Source organism: Benincasa hispida, chromosome 3 (genome assembly GCF_027475165.1).
Source record: "Benincasa hispida cultivar pf3 chromosome 3, pf3_genome.v1.1, whole genome shotgun sequence".
NCBI lineage: Eukaryota > Viridiplantae > Streptophyta > Magnoliopsida > Cucurbitales > Cucurbitaceae > Benincasa > Benincasa hispida.
Window position 1 is genome coordinate 46240348 of NC_143480.1, and position 22589 is coordinate 46262936.

At 31.3% G+C, this 22589-nt stretch overlaps 3 protein-coding genes across 5 annotated transcripts; 1 reads left to right on the forward strand and 2 right to left on the reverse strand.

Annotated features, from left to right (window-relative positions):
- Positions 1 to 4284: 4284 nt before the first annotated feature.
- Positions 4285 to 8078, forward strand: LOC120069895 (putative E3 ubiquitin-protein ligase XBAT31). 2 transcript variants are annotated; one of them, XM_039021725.2, is made up of 8 exons: positions 4285 to 4873; positions 4964 to 5023; positions 5133 to 5204; positions 5307 to 5428; positions 5507 to 5647; positions 5738 to 5845; positions 6655 to 6913; positions 7387 to 8078. In XM_039021725.2, the coding sequence occupies exons 1-8, from the start codon at positions 4694 to 4696 to the stop codon at positions 7774 to 7776; spliced, it is 1332 nt and encodes a 443-aa protein (XP_038877653.1). In that variant the 5' UTR covers positions 4285 to 4693; the 3' UTR covers positions 7777 to 8078. The 2 variants fall into 2 exon arrangements, with proteins under 2 accessions (XP_038877653.1, XP_038877654.1); XM_039021726.2 differs by having other exon boundaries at positions 4455 to 4873; positions 5133 to 5220.
- Positions 8079 to 12127: 4049 nt separating this feature from the next.
- LOC120069886 (uncharacterized) lies at positions 12128 to 16602 on the reverse strand. 2 transcript variants are annotated; one of them, XM_090311581.1, is made up of 6 exons: positions 15620 to 16602; positions 14603 to 14697; positions 14006 to 14157; positions 13412 to 13535; positions 13088 to 13303; positions 12128 to 12833 (listed from the first exon to the last, which is right to left on the reverse strand). In XM_090311581.1, exons 4-6 carry the CDS (start codon positions 13412 to 13414, stop codon positions 12498 to 12500), a joined length of 555 nt encoding a protein of 184 aa, XP_090167707.1. In that variant the 5' UTR covers positions 13415 to 13535; positions 14006 to 14157; positions 14603 to 14697; positions 15620 to 16602; the 3' UTR covers positions 12128 to 12497. The 2 variants fall into 2 exon arrangements, with proteins under 2 accessions (XP_090167707.1, XP_038877635.1); XM_039021707.2 differs by having other exon boundaries at positions 14001 to 14157; positions 14603 to 15787.
- Positions 16603 to 17356: 754 nt separating this feature from the next.
- On the reverse strand, positions 17357 to 18279 carry LOC120069887 (uncharacterized). Its single transcript, XM_039021708.2, has 2 exons — positions 17945 to 18279; positions 17357 to 17851 (listed from the first exon to the last, which is right to left on the reverse strand). Exons 1-2 carry the CDS (start codon positions 18055 to 18057, stop codon positions 17443 to 17445), a joined length of 522 nt encoding a protein of 173 aa, XP_038877636.1. The 5' UTR covers positions 18058 to 18279; the 3' UTR covers positions 17357 to 17442.
- Positions 18280 to 22589: the final 4310 nt, after the last annotated feature.

The window sequence follows — 22589 nt, forward strand, 5'->3', positions numbered from 1 at the left end:
TTAACAATCATAAAATAACAATAATCAAGAGAAGAAAAAAAGAGAACGAGCATCCAGTCTTCTGCAACTGCATGTTCTACTATAATGAAGCTTACAAAGTATCAAACTTGCGCTATAAATCTCTCATAAATAGCCCCCCTAACACAAACTATTTGATTTCTTATACCACAACTCGGTATCTTGGAATTAACCATAAAAAAACCTCAGGACAAGGAGTTTTTCTTTTACCTCACTGTTGCACAGACTGATACAAACAAAAGAAAAACTTTGAGAAAAAAAAAGTCGTCACAAGTCGCAACAAATTTGCCTCTTCCCCTTTCTGATGCTACCTCATAAAATATATATATATACACACACGTGTGTGTGTCTTGATACCTAATAAACTTTTAGGCCCACAATTGGGCTTAAGCCCAAAAAAACTTCAATAAGAAAAAGAAGCGTGCCCAGGTGTGTGTATATATATGTGTTCGCATCATGCGGTGAAGTTTTGTCTCTCCAAAATCCTAACAAAATCAATATTTCTATTCTATTGTTAAAAAATTCATCAAACATAATAATAATCAATAAAAAGCCACTGAGGTAGATATAATATAAATAACAAACATGTCAATTTAATTTAAAAAATATAAAATGTTTATTTATCCTTCTAAATATATATTTTTTTTTTTTATATTTTTTTTCAAAAATGTCCATCAACATAGACATATATTGATACTTTTATTAAATTGAGATCTCAATATTTTCATCAATATTGACATTTTAAACTTTACATACAAAAAGTCTGCCTTACTCAAAGTAATTAAGATTATTATTATTTTATCTTTCTTGAAAGGAATAAGATTATTTTAATTAGTTGCATGCTTTGTTGATGGTTTGAATTTTGGTTCCCAAAATAAAGAGAACGAAAATGAAAATCACAAAAAACAGCAAACAAAACACATTTAAAAGGCTGGATTCATACTTGAATGATGTAATCTATATGCAAGTTTTTGTCTTTCTTATTTATCCTATTTGAAGAAAGGATTTAAAAGTAAGATATTTATTTTGTACTTAAGTAAGAAGTTTAAACTTTAGGCTAATCTATTAAAGTAAAAAGCTTGTTATTCTTTACTTGTTTATATATTTATGAATCCTCTAATCTTATTTTTTCTTTTTTCTTTTTTTTTTTTTATTGAAAAAGAATCCTCTAATCTGATGATGTATTTTTAGTTTTACACTTTGAGTTAATGTTTCACCTTATTTTATCTAAAATTCAAAGCTTAAGTAGTGAACCATTCTTGTAATCCTACTTGATTTAGCTATTGTACTTTTTGACGTTGGAATTATTTTTACTTGCACGCATTAAAAGCGTATTATTCTTTTTTACTTTACAATGTTTCTTAGTTTAAGTTATATTCTTGATTTTGTTGTTAAATTTTAGATTACTTGTTGTTAACTTTTGAGATAATGGTTCAAAAAATCCATTTTAAAGGTCTAAAATAGTAAATGGCCTAGTTTCTAAAATAGAAAATGTCAAAAGCCTCTTTGATATCATGATCACGTGAAGTTACGGTATTGCCCTTCTTTTTTGTTCCTCTTCTTTGATACGAGAAATCTTCCCATGTACGTTGTCTTCTTCTTCTGCGGGTTCTTCTCCTCGGTACGTTTTCTTCTTCTTCTTCTCTGGCATGACGAGACCACACGACTAACTCTGGTGAACAAGAGACGAGAGAGAGGAGTGATTTTGTAAGTGAAGAAACGAAGCGAGAGCGAGAGCAAGAGAATAGTGATTCGTGAATAAAAAAAGAAGAGATAACGAGACGAGTGAGAGACATAGTAATTTGTGAGTAAAAAAAGAACAGAGAGTGAGATGAGCGAGAGTGAGACTGCTTTTTCGCATGCACACGAGTATATTTTGATAATTTCACCTGAATTTGACGTTAGCAAAGGGTCACTCGACATTTTTTTTTCAAACACCGTGCGCAATTCACAAGGTTCAACAAAATCCTTAAATTTTGGCATCTCAAGTGAAGTTTTGGATCACTTCAGTGAGGAAGAATTAGATTTTGTTGTTATTTTGAGTCAGTTTAGTTGTAGAATTTTTTAAAATGTTGAAATTTTTTATTTATATATTTTTGCTAGCATTGGGCATCTTAGGTATGGTGGAGGTGTGGTCTATAATTCAATAATGATTATCCAATACTTTATTTTAAAGTAATGATTTTTAGTGGATTAAATTGAGCTTCTGTTTTGCTGAAATTAATTATGGTCATTGTGGCCTTGGAAGAACAACATTATAATTTCTTTAACGGAAAGAAAAAAAAAAAAAAAAAAAAAAACAAATCTAGACTTGTACTTTTTATGTGTTATAACCTGATTGAAGTTTTTGGAAAAGAAAATTGTGATTTTTTTTCTTACATTATTGTATTTTTTTAATTAATTTTGAAATTATCTTATATCTTTCCATATATACGTATATATATGCATGTTGTTAGTAGATATAAGGAATACATAGTAGGGAAATACTATATAGAATATATATATATATATAGGAAATTAAGTTATCAAATTTGTCGGAATGCATTATATAGGCATGTAAGATTATGGTTGGAATATTTGGGTTGACACATACAAAGATGTTTCAAGAAATATTGAACTTGATAAGCACTTAATTAAAGAATTAAACTTGATTTATAATATAGATGATATGAAAAAGTGTAAAAGATTTATACACCTAACTTTACATCTCAAGTATCAAGTATACAATAAATGTTTCTCCTACCTATATTTTTACAACTTATTTTTGACGGTCGTTTACTTGACAGGAAGCTTTTCAAGTCTAATGCAACTTCGTATTCTAAAAACATCAAAGAAGACTTTTTTTTTTTTTTTTTTAAAGAGAAAAATCTAAGTCGGGTTAAGTATTTAATAATGTAGAACTCAACTACATACCGAGGTGTGGGTCAATGAAATCGTCCATTTCTATCGAGCTAATTAATAGTGTTTGGTAATATAAAAATTATCCACATGAGAAGCTAACTTAGTTAAATTATAAATCACGATGTGAACGTTATTTAAAGATCATTGTACTCAAAATCTTTTATGTTAAAATTTTAGTAATTAAATAACATATTTAAAAATCTAAATTGTTAAGAGTGAAATAAGCATGAATGTTTAAATTATATTGGAAAAATATCGATTTCTATTCTAAACTTTAGTGGTTGTATCAATTTTAATTATGGACTAATATTTGCATCTTTTGTAGTATATCAATTTACACCCTTCATCATGTTGTGTTTAAAAAATCTCGTGTGTAACTTATAATTATATCAATTAAACCTTTAAACTTTCATAGATGAATCAATTTAGATTGTTAAACAACATATCATTTAAAACTATTGTGCATTCACTTTAATCATTCTATAAAACTAACATTAGAAGAAGTTTACACACGTTTAAGAATTAATGTATTCACTTTAATCTTGTATTTTTTTTTTCTTATCTAATTTTTCCTTTTTAGCATTTTTTCTTTATTGGGTTTATTTATCTTTGTAATGTTATTATGATCCAGTAAATTATTCAATAATATACAAAATCAATATGGAGCTCTAAGTCCTAAGATTTAAATTTTTTTAGCCTTCGCTTCTATCCGATCTTTGCCTCTATCGACGGAGGTAGGTCCATATTTGATTCACCTGTTGATTCTGCGTTCTTGTTTTAGGTTTCAGCCTTTGTTTTGTTTTCTGATCTTCCATAATCTCTGTTCCGTTTTCAAATCAGTAGTTCGTAGGTTCTGTTTTAAGTCTCTCTATGAGCATCTTTATCTTCGACCCAGAAGTTTTCTATGTTTTAGTTCTTCGTGGGTTCTGTCTCCAGCCTAGATCTGTCTGATTTGATTCGGGAGTTTTCTTTAGTTTCCGTGATCAACTTCAGTTGGTCGCTTCACAAACACAAGTTGGTTGTTACTCTACCACCTTGAATTTGAGGGAGGTGTTAAAAGTTAATTAGAATTTATTTCAATTATTATTTTCCTGTATTTTTACTTATCTAGTTTTTTTCTTTCTTGGTTTATTTCCTTTGTTGGGTTTATTCATAATATTATTATGATCAAGTTAATTAATCAATAATATACAAAATTAATTATAAAAGTTCATGATTTAAATTGATACAATTATTAGTTCGTATTTTAATTGATATTATTCCAAGTTTAAGGGAGTATAAATGGATATTTTGCTAATTAAATAAAAACATCCTAAACCAAAAAAGAAAACAGTATTAATATAATTTTTTTTAAAAAAAAATCTTACCGTAAAAGTTTCACGTCACCAACCGTGTAGCCTAATTCTTTTGAAACTTAAGAAAAAGTGAGAGAAAAAAAGAAAAGCAATTGAGATTAATCAATTAATGTAATAATTAATTGACTAAATTCTATCTGCTTTTTCTTAATTAATAAAATAAAAATAAAAACAGCACTCGGATTCAGAGGAGAAGAGAAGAGAAGGGGTCAAATTCAGATAGCAATAGTCATAAATTTCACACAAAAAGGGTCAAAACAGACAAAGCAGCCGAAGGAGAAGAAATTTCCCTTTCAACAATCAGCGTTTAGCTACAGCAACGCCCCAATCCACCAGCACAACCACCGCACGCGGTGGCGCGTGAACCAGTTGCTGGGCACCTCTCCATGTGCTGACGACGGTAACCGGCCGGAGAGGTGATGGGTCAGGGCTTGAGCTGCGGCGAACGCCTTGAAAATGGGCTGTTCCGAGCTGTGCAGAATGGGGATTTGGAGCTTGTTGAGACTATGGTAAAAGCTGATCCAACTGTCTTGGAACAGACCACTCCTCGTTCGAGGATGTCTGCTCTGCACATCGCAGCTGCTTATGGTCAGATCGAGGTGGGTTTCTTTCTTTCTTTTTTTTCTTTCGTTTTCTTGTTTGGTGAATCAATAATTGGACATTGGTGGAAACTTTTGCTGTTTAATCAGATTCTTTCTTTCCTCTTGGATCGGTCTGTGAATCCCGATGTGTTGAATCGCAACAAACAGGTGAGGATTTCAACTAGAATCAATTTGAGTATGTTCTTGTTAATCCATTTTGTTTGCTCTCTGTATCTCCTCTTTTGGTTTAATTTGATTTTGGCTGTGATCGACTTAGACTCCATTAATGCTGGCTACAATGAATGGGAAGATATCCTGTGTGCAGAAACTTATTGAAGCAGGAGCAAACGTTTGTGTCCCAATTTGTATGATTTATTGAATTTTTTTGGTGTATGCTTATTTTAATTACAAAGTAATCATTAACGATGTGTTGTTTTCATGATTTTACTAGATTCTTATGTTTGATTCTCTAAATCGCCGAACCTGCCTGCATTATGCTGCTTATTATGGTCACTCAGATTGCTTAGAAGCCATAATTTCTGCTGCCCATTCAGCTCCAGTTGCAGCCACTTGGTCAGTTTCTCGTTGCCACAGATCTCGATCTCCTGTGTTTTGATGCTGTATTTACTTTGAAATGGATGTCATTGGCAGGGGATTTATCAGATACGTGAACATTCGAGATGGAGGAGGTGCCACTCCATTGCATATAGCTGCACGTCGAAGACAGCCACAGTGCATCCAGATCCTTTTGGCAAATGGAGCTCTTGTTTGTGCTTTAACTTGTACTTATGGGTACATATCTAAGCAGATTGTGATGTAGGTTGTATTTGTATAAGCTGATCTTTCTTTAAAATTAAGAGAGATTACATTGATTTTCTGTAGCTATCCAGGGAGTTCGCCTCTTCATCTAGCTTCTAGAAGTGGTTCTTTAGAATGTGTTCGAGAATTGCTTGCGTGGGGAGCAGAAAGATTACAAGTGGATTCAGCTGGGTAAGCGCAAGTTCTATGAACTGATCACTCTTTTCCTGTATCCCTCATTGTTGAGCTCTTATTCCAAGTCCCGGGGCATCTGACTCACTAGTTAGGCTTCTACTATTTGACGTTGAAACTGAGCCTTCATCTAGTATGTCATTGAATAGTCCAAGTGTCGGAGCTGCTAATCCCACGAGCTACATAAGTCCTAAATATGTAAACCTAAACTTCTAAAACCCACACTTCGTCCAAAAAAAAAAACGCATGTTAGGTTTATAGTTTCCATAATTCACTCCTCTGTACCTCCCCTTGATGCCTTAATTCATCCTTCAGACATATTATCCGAAGAAAAACTTCATGATATTTTCATTATGAGGTTTCTTTTGTAACTTTGGAAAGGAGATGCAGTATGTATTTGGTGAAGAATCTCTACGAGGTCTTCCAATGAGTTCTTGTAGCTTCTTGAAGAAATTGCAAAAGTAATTATATTTCAAAAACTATTGCATATAACTTAAGCTTTACTATAGAACTTTGTTGTCTTGATACGTTTTCTTGGAACAAAAATTCAGTGAAAATGTCTGGTGCCTGTTTTTCAGAGTTCTTTTTTCTTATTTTTCTGTTCTCACGGATTACGTGCTTTCAGAACAACATTGGTGACTCTTCCTTTGAAATCACGAACTAGTGAATCATGATTATAAATAGCATTAACGTCCTAGGACAATAGCATCTTGTCAAGTTGTTGCTCACTTTCAATCACAATTTCTTGGAAATTTTTAACTGCAGTTGTTCAATCTTAATTTTTTGAACTTGTCGGCACTTGATTGCAGGAGAATACCTTACACGGTTGCTATGAAGCGCAAGAATTGGATGTGTGCTGCCTTGCTTAATCCTGCAGCAGCAGAACCTCTTGTCTGGCCATCAAAACTGAAATTCATCAATGAGCTAAATCAAGAGGCAAAAGCTCTGCTAGAGAGGGCCTTGGTGGAAGCAAACATGGAGAGAGAGAAGGCCATTTTGAAGGAGAATTCCTACTCACCTCCATCTCCTTTACAATCTGATGTTGAGTTCGATGATGCAGAATCTGAGGTAATATTGATTTTTCCTCTTGAGATTTCGTGAGGCAGATGATTCATATTGTTTAAAATCAATAATGCATGAAATTTGTTGAAGAAAATTCTTCAATAGGCATATTTGAGATTTTACTATTACACTAGAAATAACTCTGTACTTGCTGTGAATTGGGATTTTGAAGTTAACAAATGACTGGATATTACTGTGACGCTTAAGTATCGCACGCATTTCAATTTTCAGCTACATTTAGGGCACGAAAACATCCATATACCAAAAACACAAAAACATGAAAACACAGAGCAAAACATCCATATATATGTGAACACATGAATCCTTCTAGCTATAATCATCCATTAGAATGGCCTCGGCGACCCAGCTAAACTGTTGCGATGTAAAGATACAACTTCTAACGAGTGAAACATACTATCATAGTTGTCTCAAACTGCACATATTCTGATTCTTATTCTCTTGGGGAAATTTTCGAACAGGGGTGCGATCTCGAGTTATGCTGCATATGCTTTGAGCAGGCCTGCACTTTAGAGGTTGATCCTTGTGGTCATCAAATGTGTGCCCATTGCACCCTAGCTTTATGCTGTTACAAGAAGCCAAATAGCTCGAGCAATTGTCCTACCGCCCCGCTTTGCCCTTTTTGTCGGAGCAGCATTACTCAACTACACGTGGCAAAGATCAAGGTGACTGATAATGCAGAACCTGAAATTAATTCATCAAAACTAAGGCGGTCGAGAAAGTCAAATTTCAGTGAGGGCAGTAGTAGCTTCAAGAGCTTATCAGCTTTGGGGTCGTTTGGGAAGATTGGTGGCCATAGTACAGGAAGATTTCCAGTTGAATGTGACGAGGAGGTTGATAAGAGTTTCTAAATGACATCTTCTCCTTGGGGTCTTGTTCGAGCAAAGCGGATTATCCAGTCAATGTAAGAGTCTTGGATATGGAAAAACAGCAATGGTTCTGTTTTAAAAATCTACTTGAATGCCTAAGAAGCATGGCTACAAGTGTCGTTGCGATTTCAATTATCTTGAGTAAGTATAAGGTGGTCGAATCTGTCGTTCGTCGTTTTCTTACTGAAGCTGCAGCAAGTTACTATTTCTGAGTCGTATGCTTGCTGAGTACTTTTTATGGTTTTGAGTTCTAATAAAGCTTCATAAATTGCTCATTTATTTAATTAAGCTCCATCCAAATCGCAGCCACTCTTGGCAGTTTGAAAGACATTAATCATCTGAGATTCATTTACAATCAATCAGGTTTAATAATGTGGTCTTGGTCCCTCAAATTTTTCGTTCTACTTTTCATTCTAGGTTCTATTTTCTTAAGAATTTAATTTTAATCCTTAAAGTAACTTAAATACACTCTTCATGGAAAAAAAAAAAAAAAAAACCTCTTGATATTTTGACTTTTGATTTTCGACTTTCTTATTTATTATTTTAATCAGACTCTATGATTAGTTGTTGTCATGTCATGGGACTCATGTCATAGAAGGAATAAAGTCGGAAAGATGGTTTTGCTACCATTAATCGTTGGAGAATAAATTATCTAAAAAAAATTATGAAATTAAGTGAAATTAAAATAAATATATGCAAATGCATATATAATTGTATTGATAGTAAATAATAATAATTATAATTGTTTTAAATAATAAAATTGTTAAAAATATTTCAAATATAACAAAATGTCACTATATATCGGTGTCTATCTATCATTGATAGACAATAAAATTTTGTAATATTTATAAGTAAGCTGACTCATTTTTCTATTTTTGAAAACAACTCTAAAAACATACATTTTCTATATTAATAATAAGTTGATTATTTGAAGTGAATCCATGAACCAACCTAATTCATAAAATTTTCATTTATTTGAACTCAACCCAAATGAGTTCATAAGCCAACCAAAAGAGTACGAGTTGAGTTGGGTTGATTGGATTTATCAGGTCATCAAGTTTTTGAATACTCCTAGATGTTGTGTCTAGTTATTTGATATCTTCTTATTGTCCGGTTCTTTTTCTTCTTTTTTGTTAAAAAAAATTTGGGTACTCTCTTGAATGCACCTATCTCAGTGCATCATAAGTATTGTGCAATAAAATAATGCTATGTGATATTTTTGTTTTCTTAAAGATATATATTTTTTTCTAATTCTATTTTTATGTGGTTAATAAATGAGGAGTATAAGAGTTGCGCGGAATCATTTTTTTTCTCTCCCTATTTTGAAGCAAAACCAAAATAAGAGCATGACTCCTAAAAAAGTTGATTTGTATATAGCCTTGTAAGTAAATTTCCATAATTAATAAAGGGAAATTTTAACTTATAAAAAGATCAACTGCAAACTATACAAGAATATCTTTATTCTTGAAAGCAATGTAAATAGTATCATTTTTAAAAAACCAAAAAAATTGCTAAGGTACAACATGGATACTGTAAGATCATTCGACTTTGTTTTCCCCCAAGTCAAACAGAAAATATTTTTCATAAAATGTTTCCACTTTTCTGTTGTGTTTTAAGTTGATTTTGGTTTGAATTATGTTTTTTGTGTATTTAAACTATTTCCAGTTTAGAAATACATATTTATAATTTGTGTAGTACAATAAATATGAGAGGAGAATTCGAATCTTCGATCACTTTTAGGATCGTTTGTTTTTTTTCTTAAAAATGTAGATAACTGGAATTTTTAGATGTCTATGTTAGATATTATATTAAATTTACCTTCATTCGTCAACTTAAGTTTTTGGGTAAAGGTAAATTTAATTTTTTATCATCTAAAACTCCTCTCACTTGCGGGGTTGAAATATGAAGAAGAGTCAAACAAGTAAAAATCAATTTTAGATAATTATTTTTGTTTTGTAGTAATACTTTTTAAGATATTTCCTAAAAAAAAAATATTTTTGAAGATATTGGGAATACTTGGATAACCATATTTGTTTTATAGGATTTCTATTTTAGAATGTCTTAAATTACCTAATGTTTCAGGAATGACTTCACGACTATTCATTAACTTATAATCAATATAATTTGAATTTATATAACATGTTTGTTTTTATTAATTTGAATTCATTTTTAAATTATTATAGTTCTATGATTTTAGTTATTATTTTTTTTTTCAAAAAGATAATATATATATATATATATATATATATGAAAAAAGATAGAAGGTTTGGAGATGCACTCAACACACGGATTTTAAAAATCTATGTTGAGAAGGGCATCTAAAATTCTCGAGATGACCTCTGTAAAGGCATCCAAAGATGTTTGAGAATCTTTAGATACTTGAGGATCTTACATTATTACCAAGCAAATGCAGTAATCGAATGGACTATTTTATATTTATTAGTAATAATATATGTCTATTGCTAATGAACTTATAGATGTAAACCAATGATGAGACATAAAAATGGCAAACAATGAGCAAATAAGCAATGGCAGATTAGAAAACCAAATATCACTTGCATACCATTTTTATTCTATTAAGAGATTGCTTTCGTGATATTGTTTCATGGATATGAATATTAAATGTCCTGAACTTAAATGTTTGGGATATTTAATATTTGTGTTTGGATTTGCAGAATAATTAATGTCTAGAAATTAAATGAATGTGATTTACCAAATTTAAATATAAAAACTAAAATAAAATAATTATTTAATCAAATGTAAAACAACCACTAAAATAGTCATAATTAAATTTTTATTTAACATATTGTTATATTGATGGATTATTTAATAACTTAAATTACCAATAAATAAATATTTTTTGAATTAGACATTATTTAAATTATTTATCTATTTAGTACAAATAACTACATAAATATTAATTAATTAAAATATTAATAATTAATAATAAAATTTTATATTAAATAGTTAAGATAACATAAAATATCAATGATAAATGTATTAGTTGAAATTTATTGGATCTATATAATATATTTATATTTCGTAATTAATTAAATTTAATAGTAATAATTAATTTATATTAATTTATTAATTAATCAAACTTTATTCATCTTTCATGTATAAAAATCCCACTAATATGAAAGGTATTAAAAAATTTATGTCAGATGAATTTTAAAATTCCATGGATAATAATATCCTGTATTTAAAAAATTGAAATCTTGTGAATCAAACACAGAAATTTCATGATAATTAATATCTATGAAACAAATATGCAAATAATTATTGATAGGGAATAAGTCGAATAGCACTTACATTCAATTATTTATTATATTATTATTGATATGAAAATTAAATGTAGGCCCAATAGCAATGAGTATCCGAACAATCACAGATAGAAATTGAAAGTAAATATCATGCTCTCATCATTTTTAATTTATTGATATGATAAATCAAACTATACTTTTTCTTTCCTTTTGTTATTTCAACAAACATATAGGTGAGAATTTAAATTTTTAATGTTTTGATCGAGAATATAATAACTTAATCGATTGAATTATATTCAAGTTGACTAATAATAAATTTAACAAAAAATGAGTGACAGACTTGATCATTCATCGATAAATGTCTATCATTAATTAATGTACTTCGATCGATAATGTGCAATGGTAAAAAAAGAAAATTATGTAACGAAATATATCTAAACAAGTGAGCAAAAAAATTGAAAAAATTAAAGTTGTAGAATGTCACCATATTGGATGAGTTTAGCACAAAGATAATTGGCATGACCTTCTTTCTTAGAGATTCAATCTTTCATTCCGTAGTCACTATACTTAAAAAATGTTACTATTAAGGAAAGACTATAAGGAAGGAAAATCTGAAAAAATAAATATAAGGAGTGAGACTTGAACTTAAGTTTGTAGATGGCTAAAAACCATATTTACCGCTAGGCTAACTACTAATGTTGGGATTAAGTCAATTTTTTGTATATATATTATATAAAGAGCATAAAGTTAAGGGGGACTCGGCTTATATTAAATCTGTCCATACATCTAAGTCCTCCTACATTTATTCTCATTCTTTATTGTATCGAATGTACTACTAGCCAACTCCTAAAAATTTCACACCCTCTTAATCCCTCCCCTTATTCCTAATTTATCAAATAATGTCAAGAATAAACAAGTTTCTGAAAGTAACATTACAAATATCTACATTAGTTTCATTTTATTAAATTTTTTTCTGAATTAAATGAACAGAAGCCAGAAAGTAAACTCAAAAGAGTAATATTCGCCATCCGGATATGTAAAAAATAAGAGAGGTAATGAACAAGCCAACATGAGTATAGGTCACATCTCAAATGACATGAACTTATATTATCAATTTTGAGTTCCATCTTCTCGCTTCACAATGTGTAAAAAAAAAGAAAGAAAGAAAGAAAAAAAAGGTAACAAGCAATTTTAAAGTAAAGGGTTCTCGAGTACCTGATTTAGAGATAAGAGTCAAATCTCAAAACAGCTGATGAAGACCCAAGAAAAGCAACTCACTACTGGCACATTTAACGGTATTATGAGTGGCAGCCTAATAATTTGTCTGAAGGCAAGATGAAAACAACACCAAGAACCCCATTCCCATCAATTAACCACTCTCCTTGGCCTCTTCCTACTTGTTGAGGACCAACTTTGCCATTGGCTAATGAAACCATTGTTTCAACTGGTTAACATATTGTTGGTTCTTTCGGCAATTGGCGGAGGGTGGGAGGCCGCCGCAGCGGCGGTTCGCCTCCTCTCCACTTCTAGAAAGTGAGCCAGCGAGCGAGTTCTAGTGGCAATGACGGCGTCAGTGCTCAGTTTGCAGCACAGGGAAAATAACCATGGCTTGGACTTGAACTTGAAGTAGTTATTGATCTTTCTGTCTAATCCTAGGCTGGCTTCTGTGCTTCCTCCTCTTGATGATCTTCTCGAGAGTTCCATGATCCTAGGAGTAGAACCACCGATTAGACTACCCAGAGTAATGCTTTTAGCATGGAAGAACGACCCACTTGACTGAAATCCAATCAGAAACGAAGCGGAGAAATGTGTTATGGAAACGACAACAAAGAAAAACGTAAAACAATAGAGAATCGACATAAAAATTTCCGTGTTTCACTAAAAGTGTGTACTTGGTGACACACTCGGTAGTTTAGAGTGCTAGATATTGAATTCAAGGCATTCCAATAGAAGAAACACATAATTTGACCCTTTATAACAAAAAAAAAAAAAAAAAAAAAAAAGAAAGGAACAAGAATTTGAGACACTACCTCAGAATCAAGATCTGAAGAGTCCGTGAAGGAGATGGGAGATCCAGTAGGCAAAGTGTTGAAGGAGATTGATCCAGGAAAGTCTCGATTTTCCAGCAATCCAACTCTAGCATTTAGCAGTCTTAATCCCAAAGGCCACCCATCGTCTTGTTGAGCCATCACTAGCTGAGACTCTGGTGGTTGATTTGATATACTAAGAAACGTCAAAGGAGGTGGCTGCAGAGGGGAGGGGATTAAGAATGAAAAACATTGAATTCAAATCATTAAAGAACAGACAGTATATGCACGACAACCTATAACCATTTAAAGGGAGAGAGGACTTGCCATTTCTTCCGAGCATTTTCTGATTGGCAGGGCAAAAGAGCGATGTAAAAGGCCTTAATGAGACTACTTTCGTACTGCAGTGACACCAGAGGCCCACAAACTTGGTAGAAGGCCAGAGAAACGTCTGTTCCGAATGGGAATTTCAGTCAATTAATTAAGCTATAGAACAGTGAGATAACCAATTCAGACAAGAATGGAAAACCAATTAAAAGTGTAAATTAGTGTCAACTTTGATATAAAGATCAATTGGAAAGAACAAAAAGAAATATACAATAATATCGCATTCATGGAGAAGATAATGTTTGGAATAAAAGTAAAATTTAAATTGAGATTCGATACAGAGATAAAAGAACAGAGCAAATAACAAAAGGAAGTCGATGGAATCCACAAAATTAATGAAATTGAAATGACAGTTTTATCCTTAAAAATAATCAATATTAACACCCACAAATCAAAACTTTTTTCTTATTTATTTATAAACATAATAAACAATGAAAATGGAGATGTGCTTTTCCTTTTGAGAAGTCTATTCCATGCTCTATATCAATGTAAATGCAACTCAAAGTGCAGACAAAAAAGGAAGTTATACAGTACTCTGCCAGAGTATTAAGGAAGATGGAGAACCAAATGCAAATCTCGTATCCCGATGATTCTTCATCAGGAATGGGCAGGCATCAATCCTCGTCCCTGGTGGTGGCCAAGTTAAAAGGTCAGTAACATCCATTTGTGGGGTGCCAACCTGCAGGCTGCAAGCAGCAGACATGAGCAGAAGCACAGAGAATCAAAGGAATAGTAAACATCAGACAATATCAGATAACCTACAATAAGGACCTAAAATTAACACATCATTCACTACCAGCGGTCGACGCCATTATCAGAGATTGAGCAAATCAAGAGAATAATTCTTTTCTTTTTCTTTTTCTTTACCCTGTCTTTTATAAATGCTTCTTAACCTTTCTTTATCTTTCACTTTTTTTTGTTCAGTTTAAACCCTGCAGTATGGGAAACTAGTATATAGAAATGAATAGTGCATATATCATCTTATTCCAAAGAAGATCTACTTCACAACTTACTTGTCTATTTCGCCTCTAGTTTCTTAAGTTTACTTCACAACGTTGTTTATTTCGCCTCTGGTTTCTTAAGTTGTCATGTTTTTTTGGTTTTCAATATTACTTGTTTAGAGTAACTTACCAAGACTCTATCTGCAAAACGTTTTCCTGGAAACAAACCCAATTTTCTTGTCTTTTACTTCAAATGCATGATTTTGGAAAATATATTTTCCCAACCTACAAAGAAAAGATATTCAGAATTTGTCCATAATATTGACATAGATAAGAAAATGCATGACAATACGAATTTCAAGATCGAGGGAATCTCATAATTAAAAGAGGCTCATCCCGTGTCAATGCATATACAAAGCCGAATCATTTCATGCCAAATTGAGCATAATTCAATTGGTTCATACATTATATATTCTCAATTAGAAAGTCCAAAGTCTTGCACCACCCTCACATGTTGTAGTAGCATTTTACAACATTCAAATCATAGGGATACAAGAACAATTAAGTAATTAAAAAAATGTTTTAAAATGCTAAATGTGAACTTTTCTCCTTGAAAAGGCAAGGCATAAACTTGAAGGCGGTATAAAAATTATGCAAAAATCTAAAAATTCAACATACGTTTAAAATATATCAATAATAATAATATAAACTATCTAAAGGTCATCCTTAGCATCACCACAATTATCACCAACAGGACAGATTTATCTTAAATGTTTTAAAAAACCTGGGTAGTAGTAGTAGGAGTAAATGTTTAATCACACAGGTGTAAAGACAAAGGTAGCTTTGATATTTTTTAAGAATAAAACAAATTAGTGTCATTATTATGATCATTACACAAGGTGTAAAGACTTTGAGCCTTGAAGCAATTTCAAGACGCATAAGCCTTTTATGGCCCATAGAAAGCATAGGTCTCGAAGCCACAAAGCCAATTATCCCCAATGATGAGTTGAATTGTCACAACTCAGGTACCAGCATTCCATTACCCAAAAGAAACTTCATATATTTTAAAAAATGAAACAAATTAATATTATTATTCTAATCATTGCACAAGACTTTAATACTTTAAGCTTAGTGTTTCAGGAAGACGTAAGCTTTTTATGGTCCAAAGAAGTCATATATCTCGAGGCTAAATATTAAAGGTACTTACTCAGCCTATTAAAACAATGATTGGGAAGTCAACACCAATGCTGCCCTGTGGTTCTATACAAGTAGAAATGGCTTTATAGAAAGATTCCATCAGACAATGATACATATACAAACTTGACATCTGACTTAACTACTGCAACTAAAATAGAATAAAAAAATAAAGAAAAGAAGGAACTCACCAAATCCAAAGTAACCACCTCCTATAGGCTTTTTCATCAAACGAATGGAAAAAGTCACATGTTTTAGTTTGTTGCATACTGTGAGAGCCAATTCACCAACATCATTTCTATTCACATCGAATACTATTATTCATTAAAAAAAGGTCAATAAGTGGAGCCTTTTTAACTAACATAATTCCTAGTTCGTCATGTAGAGATTTTACAAATCGAAAAGCGGCCAACACTTAGTTTCATCAAATAATTTGAATTAACTTCAAATAAGACTGATCTTATCTATGGCTCCCATTTCAATGTCAGTCAGGATTCTCCAAAAGTCCAAAAGGCACAAAAAGATCATAACTATCAGAGAAATCCTAATCTTACTAACCTATGTATTATACCAACTACAACCCACTACCCATATGAACGCCGTTGCCTTGATGAAAAGCTTAAATTTTAAGATATATGCATCAAAGTCTCAGAATTGGTATCTCTTTTTTCATTCTAACAATTTGTTAACAACTTATTCAGTCCCGTTCTGTTTCACAAATTCTCAAAGAGAATGATGACAAAGAGTGTAATTGTATTATTCGATCAATGATCAAAGATGATAGAAGTTATATATACTTACTATCAACAAGACATAATTACAACTAATTAAACCATACGTCAAAACAACCTCACTTTACCTAACTGAAGCAGTACTCTGGACATTATCTCAATGAAACAGAAATTTGAAATAAAGCACGCAAGAATTTGAACGTAAACTTGAAAAGAGAGGAAATTTTTCCTCTCTAAATATTTCATTTGAACAAGAATGATCCCTCGAATATATCTGTCAGAGTTCAAATGACTTTTGGACTTCTCATATTACTTTATAAAATGGTTATAGGATGGATAAGGGCTCATTTATATTGCCAAATATTTAAGCACAGGTGGCACACTAGTGTCCTCTTATCACAGCCTAATTTTTTTATTGCAAAAAAGTATGCCCAGTTTTCTTAACGGATCATACTCGGTAAAATGTTATCTCAATTCATCAAAATATCGTCCAAAATATCAATGATGATTGTTCTTCTCCATGTATGACATTAGCATGTAAAAAAGGCAATCCAAAAGCATCAAAAGCCGAAAGAAAAATTAGCTACAAAGGAAAGTAAGGTACCATGTGTTGTCATAAGGACAACCAACAACTGTATATTTTCACAATGATATGGTATTTTTCAAATTTTATTTTTAGTTTCACCCAAAAGGCCTCGTATGAATAAAGATGTAGTCCCTCGATTATATGCTTATATCCTTCCTTAATCTAGTCAATATGGGATTTTGGACGCATTCTCAACAAATCACCACAAGATGACACCCAAGTCTAGTGCACCACCTCGCCATCTTCCAAAGTCCTCTCAGCCAATCATAATTGAGCATGGATTTGGTGCTTTGAGAGTAGTACCGAATGATGAGCTGTGTTTTCGTATTTTGAATAGAAAATTATGTGAAGTAAATGGCCAGGGGATTTCAAGATTGGGATGAAGAATTCAGCTCAGAGCGGTAGAGGCCCTTTGTATGACTACAAGATGCAATTGAACAGACAGAAGCTTCTGATATTCTTTATTTCTATTCAACTTTTTACATTCGTACATTTGTTACTTAATATTTCAATTTTAATTCATAATTCGAACAATACTAATGCAGTGTGTTCAAACTTTTGAAACGGAGTAGAGAACTTAACATCTCCGTCTTCATTATTTTCTATGAGATTATCAGTGTCATTACCAAGATTAACAGCATCAATTTTCTCCTTTCCAACTGTCGTATCCTCCATCAACATCCTCAATTCATTGACAGGCCACTCAAAATCCCTAACCTCTCGCTTTACCGTCATCTTAGGAATCTTTTCCATCCGACTGATCTTCGAAGAAACCGCAGAGAGGAGAACCGGATCCAAATAATCTTCGAGCTTCCTCTTCTTGCTTGCTGTTTCTCCTTTTTTCGCTTCTCGATTCTGGTACAGCCTCATGTATTTCGCCTCAAATTGCGATGAAATTCGGCCTTGAGCAGCTTTTCCGCGAGAAAACCTGGAATTAATCAAGAGAAATTATAGAAGTTCAGGCCCTGAGGAGATTGAAAACATTACCGAGTGAAATTATTGGAGGAAGAAGTAGAATAACGGCGTCGGTGGAAGAGAGTGAAGCGACGACGACGGTCGAACCAGCCTCCTCTGGATATCTTCTACGGTGGCGCGAGGGCTAAAACCTCCATCTCCGCCTCCTCGGGGCTCCATTTCTCATTCCCGCCAAATTTCTCCCACGGTTTTTTCTGTTTTCAAAGCAGACTAATTGCTTATGCTGCAAGCCATCATATGCGGTGCGAGTGCAATGTGACACCTGTTTTCGCTCACAAACAAATCAGCTAGTTCCCATTCGAATGATCGATGGTACACTAGGTGTCTCTCGCAACCTCCATCCCTATTTTAGAGAAAATGGATTTAGAAAAGAAAATTTTCACAAACGTTCGAAAACATGATTTGAGAAAATAAAGATTGTAATAGGCTATAAAACAATAAACAACCATAACGACTTTATAGTATACTATTCCATATATGAGAATTTGATGGTTAGTTTGCGATCACTCACAACAAAAAGTACTAAAAAACAAACTAAAATACATCATATGAAAGCATGATAGAAAGAGGTTGAAAGGACATGTGACCATAGACAACAAATCTTGGATAAACATGACTGTGACACGATGCACATGTGACCATAGATAACAAATCTTGGATAAACATAACTGTGACACAATGCAGCTCGATTTTTATTTATTTATTTATTTTTACTTTTTACTTTTTTGGTCCTATACTTTTTCAATGTTCTAATTTAATGCGTATTTTGCAATAAATCTTAAGTTTAATTTTGGTTTATTATGAGTTTTTTTAAAAAAAAAAACTTTTTGTTATTTAATAGTATTTTACTATAATTTTTTAAAACATATTCACATATTGTATTTTCTTGCAAGAAAATTATCATAACTATTTAATCAATTTCGATAAAAATTAACAATTTAAAATTTATTGAAAATATGAAAACTAAAATTGGACAATTAAAAGTGAACAAACTTTAAACTATGAGACCATGATATTTTAATTTTTTTTTTTTTTTTTTGTATTTTGTTTTTTTCTTAGTTCAACTCATGTTGAGTAAAAAGTCAAATTTGTGACCTCTTGATTGAGACAATACATTAAGGCTTTAGTTTGAAATTGGTGTAATTTTAAAATAATTGATGGCAACTATACTTTTAATAAAAATCATTTATAATATGAAGCATATAATTATTTGGTAAGCTTCAGTTTTATATGTGAATAAATTAGTTATAATGTTCGATAAATAGGGTTGTTTTTAAATATAGAAAAGTGAACCAAAATATTTACAAAATATAACAAAAATTTAGAACTATCAATTATAGAGACACTGATAAACTTCTATCATCTTTGATCACTGATAGAAGTGTATCATTTACCATTTGTAAATATTTTTGCTATATCATTGACCATTTACCATTTGTAATATATATCATTAATAATTCTAAAATTTTGTTATATCTTGTCAATATTTTCAACAGTTTTACCATTTGAAATAATTTTTCGAAAAAATATATATTAAATCGTCATATTTTATATATATGATAACTAAAATATATTTAGTGTTAATTTATATATATATAATTTACAATTTAAATAATGGTTTAAAACCATATATTTTGTTTACTCTAATTAAGAAATGAATCTAAAAGTGGGTAGGAAACTGATTTTAAAAAAGGTATGAAATGAATGAATCAAATCTCAATATGTTTTACTAAATACAAAAAAGATAGTAAAATTATTTTATAATCACTTCTATCTCTCCTTGAATCAACCCCAATAGCATCATAAATTGAGGCTCGTGTTACCGTATTTTGAACTTTTGCATCAAACAATGCAAGTTTTGTATGAGTTGAGTTTATGTACATTTTGATCGTAGATGAGTAAATTTTAATATGTGTATAAGAGAGAACACTAATTTTATAATTTAACCAGTTTTAAATCTCATTTTAATCTTTTGACAATTTATTATATATTAAAATAACTATTTATTATATGGACAATGCAAAAGAATATACAAATATACTAAAATTTTGATCTAAATTGGGGTCTATTATAAGTGAGATGTTACTATATTTGTAACTTTAAAATTGTTACTATATTAATTATTAACTCTAAAATTATTGTCCATAGTAATTGTTTTTTATTTTTACATCGTAGTCCAAAAGTAGTTACTGTGGTTTCTAAATGATTAAAATATTAATTATATCGATTTTTTTTTCTATTATTCCACAATCTAATCACACTCCTGTACATATTCTCAGCCAAGATAGCAACGTTCAAATATGTTTGAAGTAAAAAAGAAAACGACAAGAATTAAAATGATTGTTATATAAAGGTTTTTATAAATTAAAATTAAATTATATCAAAAAAATACTCACACTTCAAGGTAGAATTAAATTAAACTTATAAGTTTTCTTACCTTGTTCTACAAAATATCTTTTCTGTTCAAATAAATGAATAAATTGATGTGAAAGTTGGCAGGAAAGAAATTAGAAATCGTGCATAATATTATTTATAATTATATAGAAGACTAAGGATCCGTTTAGGAGAATTTATACGGATGGCCCCTATTTAGGGGCCAACTTGAAATTTGGCTTCGCCTTAAAAAACGGTTAAATTTTGGTCTTCTACTAAAGTCATCTACATGTGAAAGTACCCCTTCGATCTCAAAATGCGTAAGAGGGCCTGTTTCTAGCTCCTCACTCCCGCTCCTTGCTCCCACTCTCCACTCCCGCTCCTCGCTCTTTCATCTTGATCCTCATAAGATAGTTGCAATATTTTTTTTCAATTTTCTTCTCATTCGTTTAGTTTCTTCCTCTCATTTTCTCACTCCCCGTTCTCCGCTCCCGCTCCTCGCACCCCGCTTCTGCTTTCGCTCCTACTCCTCTCTCCTTTGTCTTGTTTTTCATCTTATACATTTGTAACTTTTTTTCTTCGAGAAAAAACTGTAAAACAAAAAAATAAAGAGAGAAAAACAAAAAAAGAAAAGAAAGTGACATAAACAGAAATCACTATAGAAGAAAAAAAAAAAAAGAAAAGAAAGTGACATAAACAGAAATCACTAGAGAAGAAAAAGGGAAATCGTCCAGAGGGCAATATAAACAAAAGAAATCACCAGAAACGAAAAAAAAAAAAAAAAAGAAAGAAGAAGAAAAAGAAAAAAAAGCAGCAATAACGGAAAAAAAAACGAAAAAGTGCTGCAAAAGAGATGAGGAAGGATTAAAGTGGTAAATTCACAATGAGATGACATTAGCAAAAGGCCAAATTTCATTTGTTTGTGAAAGTGAAGCCAAATTTCGAGTGGGCTCCTAAATAGGGGTCATCCATACAAATTTTTCGCCGTTTGGATTGACTTGAGAAAAAATGTTTAAAAAAAAAACTCAGCCATTTTGAGTAGTTACTGAATACTCTATTTCTTCTAAAATGACTTATTTTTTTAATTAAACATTTGAAAATATATTCCAAACGCGTCTTAATATTGTTGTTATCACCTATACCTTCTTTTGAGTTTAAAGTTTAATTCTTCATATCCTCACTCTTGTACTATATCATTAAAATCATTTGCCTAATTAATTATTACAAATCACCTACTCCATAAAATCTAAGTGAATGACGTTGTAAAAATGATGTCACACCTGTTTTTCAATTTTTTTGGGCGAAGGTATTAAATTAAAACGTGTGGTAGGGACTCGAATCTCTAATCTCGAGTATGATAGTACAAGTACCATATCAAAGGTTATGCTCATTTTAGCATGTCTTTCAATTCTATCACATTAATTGAAGGGTTTGGAATACCTTGAAGTGAAAGTAAACGAATGCATAGTGTCACGTTTTCATTTTACAGAACATGAAATTACAAAGGACAGAAACAACGATAAACATTTTACATTAAACATGCTTTTCTACTTAGAAAATTAGAGAGAAAAATGGATCGAGAGGCTTACCCTTGAAGAACCTTTCTTCTTTGCTTTTCCTCTCTACAACTAAGTATCACAGATTGAACTCTTTCTCCCGAACATGAATGAAACTTCGCAGCAAGTCCTCGAACACAAAAAGATCTCCTTTGGGCACTATCAAAAGTTCTTCCTCGTTATTCTCGAGGCGAAAATCACGTAGAGTTATGTGGACTTACATTTTAATTTTGTGAAAGGGAAGAAAATTTTGATTGAGAGAAAAAATCACACATAGAGAATTTTGGTGGAGAGATAGAGGATGAAGATGAAGTAATTGGGGTTGATCTCTCCATAATTTTTGTTTCACTTATATGAGAGGGGGTTAGAGAGTTAATAACTCCTTCCCTTTTTTATTTCAATTCAAAATTCAAAATTTTGAATTTTTAATAATATATATAATTTATATATATCTATAGTTTATTACTCTCCCATATAACCTCTAGTATTAATATGAATTATATTTATATTAATTTTAATATATAGTTTTTATATGAATCATACTCAAATATTTGTTTCTCTCCTAATGTATCATATACATTATATACATTATATATTATATAATTAATTAACTCTAATTAATTTGAACAATTCAAATTAATCCAAAATTAATTTAATTTTCATTAATTCTTATTGAGCTAACAAGGGAACCTTATGGACCTATGAATTGAAGCTCCAATGATAATTGATTGATTAATTAAACTCTTTAGTTAAATTAATAAA

Excerpts from the sequence above, each read along its gene's own strand:
- LOC120069886 (XM_090311581.1), bottom strand. Across the intron at positions 12,834-13,087 it reads CTTCAGATCTTGATTCTGAG|TCAAGTGGGTCGTTCTTCCA; the intron begins GTAGTGTCTCAA and ends ATTGGATTTCAG.
- LOC120069895 (XM_039021725.2), top strand. The coding sequence starts at position 4,694 with ATGGGTCAGGGCTTGAGCTGCGGCGAACGCCTTGAAAATGGGCTGTTC. Across the intron at positions 5,024-5,132 it reads TGTTGAATCGCAACAAACAG|ACTCCATTAATGCTGGCTAC; the intron begins GTGAGGATTTCA and ends TGATCGACTTAG. Across the intron at positions 5,648-5,737 it reads GCTTTAACTTGTACTTATGG|CTATCCAGGGAGTTCGCCTC; the intron begins GTACATATCTAA and ends GATTTTCTGTAG.
- LOC120069887 (XM_039021708.2), bottom strand. The coding sequence starts at position 18,057 with ATGGAGCCCCGAGGAGGCGGAGATGGAGGTTTTAGCCCTCGCGCCACC. Across the intron at positions 17,852-17,944 it reads CACTCTCTTCCACCGACGCC|GTTTTCTCGCGGAAAAGCTG; the intron begins GTTATTCTACTT and ends GATTAATTCCAG.